This window comes from Colossoma macropomum, unplaced genomic scaffold (assembly GCF_904425465.1).
Source record: "Colossoma macropomum unplaced genomic scaffold, Colossoma_macropomum, whole genome shotgun sequence".
Lineage (NCBI taxonomy): Eukaryota > Metazoa > Chordata > Actinopteri > Characiformes > Serrasalmidae > Colossoma > Colossoma macropomum.
In genome coordinates, this window is record NW_023494790.1 from 27,217,122 (window position 1) to 27,225,215 (window position 8,094).

At 38.7% G+C, this 8,094-nt stretch overlaps 1 protein-coding gene across 1 annotated transcript; it reads right to left on the reverse strand.

Annotated features, from left to right (window-relative positions):
* Nucleotides 1-234: 234 nt before the first annotated feature.
* On the reverse strand, nt 235-7,205 carry gna13a (guanine nucleotide binding protein (G protein), alpha 13a). Its single transcript, XM_036572855.1, is given in 5 exon segments — nt 235-3,210; nt 3,374-3,424; nt 5,963-6,022; nt 6,024-6,190; nt 6,886-7,205. Coding segments are annotated over 5 exon segments (1,128 nt in total). The 5' UTR covers nt 7,166-7,205; the 3' UTR covers nt 235-2,640.
* Between the last annotated feature and the right edge of the window lie 889 nt (nt 7,206-8,094).

Here is an 8,094-nt window from a genome sequence, read left to right on the forward strand (position 1 = left end):
TATAAGAATAAATGGAATCATTTGGCAAAAAGCTAAAAGTTTTCAATGGTGTTCGCGATGAGTAATGGAACAAATTTCAGTACTATCAGTAACAATTCACAACCTCTAATGTAGAGTTTTACATTAGAGCAAAACCAGCTTATTGGAAATAGCAAATTCTACAGGGAAATCTGTAGATTTAGATTTAAAACATACATCTAAAAGGAAGGCAAGAAGATCAAAAGGTCTTGTATCTCTGTAAAATAGTCAGATTTAATGGACCAAAAGGAGTTATACAAAAGCGATTGAAAACAATGAAATCGATACTGTACACAAAGAACATAAGTGACAGTTGTGGGCTATGACTAAACTGAGCAAATTCTTTTGCAAACCGTGAAAACAGACCCCTGTGCCAGTCTTCAGGAAATCAGCTTAGCACTGTAAATTAGCTAAAGTGATGACAGTCTTCTAACTCAAAATTACAGTAAGGCTTACACCACTGTCAAAATCATTTCACATATTCACAAGCAAGAAGCCACTTCAACAAGCAAGATTTCTTAGCTAGTCATATATGTCAACAGATGATGTAAAGGACTTTGTCATGCGACACAGTTTTTACCCAAAACTGCCAGCTGAGATGAGAACTGAGAAAAATCTGCTCTCTAGCTCTAAGATTTAAAATCATAAAATATGCAAGGTTGTACTGTAAATGGTCATATGAGGTGAATTTCTGAACGTCTTGGTCTACATTAAAAAACAAAAAATGCTTCCTCCCATTCCCAAAATAAAATCACACCACAAACCCTGAGGAAAAACTGCCCACTTAAGCCAACAACATAAGACAATAAGGTTATTTGGTTTCTTGAAGTAAATCTGACATGATAACTGCATATGTACACATATTTATCTAACTCTGGTAAATTAATATATAACCCAACATAGGAAAGTTTCATAGATAATGCTGGTCACATTTCACTTTTAAGGAAACATTAAAGTGAAAAATCTGCCAGACTATGATTCAAAACTATAGACAAGGGATCTGTACAACATACATTCTGTATAACAAAGATTTTTTCCCTTTTGATAATAACAAAAACAACAGCATTACATACACGGGTACCTTAACTAGGATAATGCACGTTCAAGTGCAATTATATGGTGTTCTGAGTGGGGTCACCAAACACCATGATTTGTTCAACGAATCCAAAAATTGCAATCATTAAGGGGTGCTCATCAATTATGTGTCTACAATGCATATTTACAGTCCTGAGTCTCAGCAGTTAACCAGGCTAGTCAGTTAGCATTTGGAGTGTGACTCTGAATGTATAGTTCAGCTACATTTACCACTTAGCTCTGTGGCATGTCCATGCCTGCTCCACAAATATGAAAGCCAGACACTTAAAAGGGACTAACTGTTCAGTCCACCAGCCACTTGGGTAAATAAAATATAAAAATAATTACAAAAAATAAAATATGAACCTTCCAAACACACTTCTCTCAAAAGCACAGATATTGTTTGGGGCATCAATGACCAATATAAGCTAATTTTACTAGCCTGCTATTCACAAAGGTCGTCACTAATTCATCTTCCTTGTAATTCATCTTCCAAGTTACTTTTTTCATTTTACCTAAATACTAGTTTAAAACAACTGCAGAGTAGCAAAATAATTTTTGTAACAGTGCTTAAATTAAGTAACTGTACTGCAGGGCAGTGTTCATTAAGCTGCATAACCTATAAACCCACACAAATATTTAAAAATGCTTATTCCAGTAAGCGTCGTCCATCAGAAAGGCTGCTTTTGTCAACTTTGTTGTCACTTTGACATAGCACCTATTTTTTTAATGACACTGTGTCACGACACATTCAGGTGAAATGACCTGCACATCATAACAACTTACATTTGTGTAAAATTTATAAAATTAAACATTTTACCTAAAGACCTCTTTAACCACACTGACTTGTCCAGCTATGTCATATAAGCACTTTTACTGTGACATCCTCTGTCATTTCACCACAGAGAGTGACAGCCCCAAATCAGAAAGAAAACAGTCGACATCAGCTGACACAGTGTTTATCGATATTGATGTAGGTTTGTCAGTTGTCATTAAGGTCTTATGAGGGTTGTCACGTAGCCTTACGAACGCTGCCCTATAGTAAAAAGTTACTAAAAAATAAAATCTTGTGTATATTGTAGATGGCCTGATGTCTACAGATAAACAATGAATAACTACAGCAACATTGAGAAATAGAGGTCTTTAGAGTTATACGCCCCAAAACTCTTATCTGGATAGGAGAAAGCCATACGTCATACCGATCCACAGGACATCAGTGAGAGTTCATCTGCAAAATCAGCAGTGATCAGGTTGGAGCACCAGAACATGGAGAATGTGTCTGACAGACAGCTTATTAAAAAAATAATAATTAAAAAAATTATAAAAACAAAAGGGGAGCTTGGTGAAGTAGTCTTACCTCCCAGTGGCAACAAAATGTACCTGCTTTGGGCAGGTTTTAATTTCAGGGCTTTTACTAAATCATGGATCATGTTAAAGAGAAGCCAAAAACAGAAAGAAAGGAAAAATTAAAACAAAAACAAAAAAACAAACAAACAAACAAACAAAACTCAATAAAATGGACTGATCATAAACAACGCCCCACGTCTCTCATTGCAACATGAGCTGTTTCAAATTTTCGTGCAAGATAGTGTCCTTTACATCACGGAAGACGAGTCGGATGTTCTCTGTGTTAATGGCAGTGGTGAAGTGATAGTACAGGGGTTTCTGTTGTTCACGACGCTTGCTGCGGAAGCACTCCACTAGGAACTTCTTCACTTCAGACAGATCGTGGGGATCTGCCGTGTACTCAGGGAAATAGTCTTTGATAGACACAATCTTCACTTTCTCTTCCAGCAAGTCCATCTTATTGAGAAAGAGAATGATCGATGCATTCGAAAAGACACGGTTGTTGACGATGGTCTCGAATATGTTGAGTGATTCCATAAGCCTGTTGGTTTGACGGTCCTCCATTAGAACCTGATCAAACTCGCTAGATGAGACAAGGAAGAGGACGGAAGTGACACAGTCAAAGCACTCGAACCATCGACGGCGCTCTGACCGCTGCCCGCCCACATCCACCATCTTAAACGGAACATTCTTGATCTCAAAGTCATACTCATGGATGCCCTTGGTGGGCTTCCGTGCCAGAAGTATGTCCTGCTGAGTTGGCAAGTAGTCCTAACAATAAGAAGAAAATGAAAAAAGATCAATTAATTTCTCATGATTTTCTCAGATATCAGTGCTGAAATTGCACTAACACTTATACTGACCACTGTAAAAATGCATTCTCTCTTCACATTTTAAATACAGTGCATTTAGTGAGGAAAGAAAAAGTAATTACCTGCTGCCCAATTCTGTCCATATCGTCCAGAAAATATTTAACTGATTCACCCTACAGACACAGTAAGAAGGAAAGAAAGTAAGAAAATGAACTATGGAGCAATTACAGCACTTGCATAACAAACATCCATAAGTTTTTCATACAAAAATTTTCATGTAGATATTTTTCCAATCACAATACATAAACATTTATGGAACAAACTGTATCTAGACCCACTTTAATCAGCATTTGGAATTATTCGTACAGAGTTACAATAAAATGAATAAACTGGAGACACTTTATCCAGCATCACCAACCAAACATTCTACTCTTCTGAAGAACATAGCCAAATAATCTGCCAAATCTAAATATCTGCCCAATAACAATATGTTTTGTAAGCTACTGTCTGCTAATACTGACATGATTCCAATATCACTATTTAATTACTTGGAATATGCAATGAATTTAGTAGTTAGACAGTCTAATCAGTTCGTTTATACAAAGTTAAATGTTGGCTGCAGACATAAATCAGTTATAAATGCACAAACACAATGCAGATTCCTGAGGTGTTTTCAAGCTACTTCTAATTATTATAGGCACAAAAGCTGCGACCCTTGTCCCCGAGAGCTCAGTCCTAAACCCTGAACGATAAATCCTCCAATCCCTTATTACAGAGAACAAGGATCAGTTTTAACTCTCTCTCAGTAGCTTTCATTTAGTGCAAGTAAAAAATCATGTTCTAGAAGCATTCCTTAAACCTTGAGAGGCAAAGCAATGAGTGGACTACTTTTCAGACATGAAAGTGATAGACTGGAAAGTACAATTCAACTAAACTAATTTTATGTTTCCTCACTTTAGAAGAAAACAACAAAAAAGCAAAAATTGATAAAGAAAAACACAACAGGAAAGAAGGAACAGGGACATTTCTGTGACCACATGACAAGAGTTTCACTTTCTGTTGGAAGACTCCACATGCTGACTCTTGACACTGAAGACTGTTGTAGAGGAAATAAAATACTATTTATCAGACTAAAAGAATTTTAAGTTTTTAAATCTGTAAAATCTAAATAAACTGTAATACCAACATAAACCTCTTGACAATCCCAGTAAATAGCTCGGAAGGGAGCCTCTGACCGTCAAATCTTCTAAACATGAATTAAAATTGCATCAGATATTAGTGTCATTCACACCCACTTTATTGATGGGTGACTTTAGTCATTAGATTAGACAAAATGCCCATGAAGTTGATGGACTCTTGTGCATGAAGGTATCATAGTCCAAGAGTGAGTCCTTTACATGGTGGTATTTTAAATAATGGTCTGAGCAGAGCTGGGCAATATGTTATATGTACGGTAGTCTTAAAAAAGATGGTTCTTTAGTAAAGAAAATGGTTCTATATGGAACCATGAACACTTAAAGAATCCTCTGCATGCGCAAAGGGTTCTTTGCATTCTTCAGATTGATACAGAATGTGCTGTAGATGGATCAACACAACCTTTTTGAAAAGGTTCTGTTGATCCTATATAGAATCCTTTTCAAAGGAGTTCTAAACTGAACTGTAGACAACAAATTTTCCTTCAATCTGAAAAACACTTTCATGATGTAAAGGATTCTTTGTCCTATATGGAACCATAAATATTCATTTTCTTTACTAAAGATCTCAGAGAACCATCTTTTTTTAAAGAATCTAGTACACTCATACTGACATCACATCAATGCTGCTTATTGGTTTTAGCTGTATTTAACGTACATATTTAACGCAGATATTCTTATCCTGAGCAACTTACAATTTAATCATGTTACAGAAAAAAGGCAAATACAGCATTGAGAGTATTACCCATAGACTCTTATTGGTATTGCGTGGTGTGTTTCACCTGGGTGGGGAATCGAACCCCAGTCTGCCACGTATGGGCAACGGTGTAATAATACTGCGTAAGATTCCCTTTGATGAAGCAGAACAAAAACATCCAAAATAAGCCCTGCCAGGTTTCTAAGGCATTCTGTTAGCAGTGCTCTGGAGGAATGAGTTTATTAACTTCATCATTACAAACTTAAAAGTTCGCATCTGATACCATGACACTGTGATATATCTGGAATATATAAGGGTCTTGAATTTTATCTTTTATGCTAATACTAATTCTTACATTCCATCCCAGAGAATGGAAGAAATAAAAGTGGCCAACATGTGGCTTCATATGAGACCAGAGATCTAACTGTGTGCCTATATTACAGCACCAAATGTTCTGAGCAAAAGGTTTTTCCTTGTCTTACCCACAACACTGACCAGTACAAGGCGATTAAACAGATCAACATTCTTAAACTGGGAACGCCACCCCCACCACCCCACAAACTCTGTTAAACAAGCTACACAAACAGTGTGTGTGGACAGTTCTTTCGGACCACACGTTTTAAAATTAGAATTGGTATCACAAAAGAAACATTTGTATCGTCCCACCCATCACAATGAAAAAGGGGACTTCACACAAGACATTCAGATTCAATGTTGGCTGAAAACCATGAAAAAAAAAAATCAAAACAAAGACACACAGGAGGAGTTTGACGTATGACTCTACAGATTAGGACGACCAACGTAGGTGGTTTCAGACTCACCAGCTGAAACTCTCTCCTCCTGTCATAAGCAGACTGGATCCCGCTGTCAGCCCACAGGGCCGCGGATCGATGGCAGATAATGGAGAAAGACTTTGGTCTCTACTATTCCCTGGGCCATCATGGACGAGCGGGTGTCAAAGCCCATCATGACTTCTCCATGGGCCTGGTTAGAAGGGTCTCCCCAAGGGATGTGCAGCTTTTCTCTGGCATCCACGAGGACCCGCACTCCTGGAAGACAAACCCAAACAAGGAAATTCCAGTGAGATAAGAGAGACTGATAACCTGTTAAATCCTTCACACAACGTTGGATAAGTTGGAAAAGCAGGTATTCATGAGTAAACACGTGGTACAACTATACCCAATTAACAGAGGTCATGTCAGATTTACAATTCAGCACAAAATACGCTTTATTACTACACCGCGCATTGATACGAGCAAAAGCAGGTACAGGAACAGAGGCTTAGACAGCCTTGCTACATACAGATCTATGCTACAGATAGCACGGATTGCTAAGAGTAGTGCGAGAAACCAAACAAACACAAGCTGAAGCTGAGTTTTGTCAACTTAAGTCAGAGTTTGCCGAGCCCTAGAACGCCCTGCTCCCACCCTAGGTGTGATTCACTGTGCCCACGGCTCAATAAAACTCATACAGGCCACCACAGGCAGCACGACGGCCTCGAAGGAACCGTCTTATTTCAACGTTTTGTCTGAAAGTCCATAGGCGCGGCGCTCGCTCCGTGTACTGTGAGCGTAGCTCTAACGCGAGCTAACGCCAGATTCACAGAGCTCTTCAAGTCTTATCGAAACTTATCGGCCGAGGTTAGTTCACGAAATCACTTTCACTTTGAAACAAGTACAGGACGTTGACTCGATTGTTTCAGTAATCGACAAACACGCGTTTTCGGCAGCAGAAAGTGAAGTACCTTTGATAACATTGCTGTAGATTGTAGCCCGGAACTCTTCTTTGGCCCGCTGATCGAAGTCCTGCCCATGAATTATGCGCATTTGTTTGAGGAAAGTTGACTTGCCACTTTCGCCCGCTCCCAGAAGTAAAATCTTCACCAGCCGCTTCACAAACGTCTTCTCCCGAGAAATACATCTGTCTATCTCTTTGGACTTTCTCTGTTGCTCGACCTCGTTGCTGGAGAGAAAACAAGCGGGGATACAAACTAAAGCCGTCCGGGAGGGCAGGAAATCAGCCATTTTTGTACTAACAACTTCATGGATCCATCACTCGCGGGAGCGCGCGCGGCTCGGTGCGCGTTCACGAAACTGGGCGGTGACTTTATGCCCAGTTTTAACTTGTAAATTTGTTCGTTTCAATGTAAAACTCAGAATCACCGCCCAGAAACATAATAAAGTAAATCTGTTTTTAAGAATATACGATTTGTTGGAGAAACGTTCATATTTCGACATTTGTTTATCGGGATTAAGCAGATCTGTCTGTAGCTAAAAGCAGTTAAAAGAAAAGGACGATGAGGACAGTTAAACACAGATATTGGACGTAAATTTAGAATAAGTTCTGATGGATAACGATGCCTGCAGATTCGACTTCTTGTCGTTTTTGTCTGTAAGCTTTCTCTGCGTTGGGCTAGACATTAATTTGTCATCAGGTCCACATTTAAAGGGGAACTCCACCCATTTTTTCAAAAAGAACATTCTACATAATTGGCATTTTGGTGTGAAATGCTCCGCTCTAAACTCTAAACACAGTCAGACTTCTTCACAGTGGTGGTGATGGGAACCAGACGTCCGCCTCTAAAAGCTCCCTCACAGGAAGTTATTACATGAAATGCTGCCTGACACTTTTACAGTAGTTTTGTGATGAGGCGTTGTATTTTAATCCATTTATTTTAATCCGTTCCAGGCGGACGGGTGGCGTTGTGAGGAAAAATAGTCTCCAAAGAAAACTTTTCATATTTATGACTATCATCAACGCTGCATATACAAATGTACAAGTCGTGTAGGTTCACTGGTGGATTTGAATAGTAAATAAAATCGCTATATTTGTGTTGTAGACATGGCGAACCCAGGTCCCTATCACCACCACTGTAAGTAAATCAGTCTGTAAGTTTCTCTACAGTAAACCACTTCACATCACACCAGTCTGAATGAATCCGTTTACATCCCAA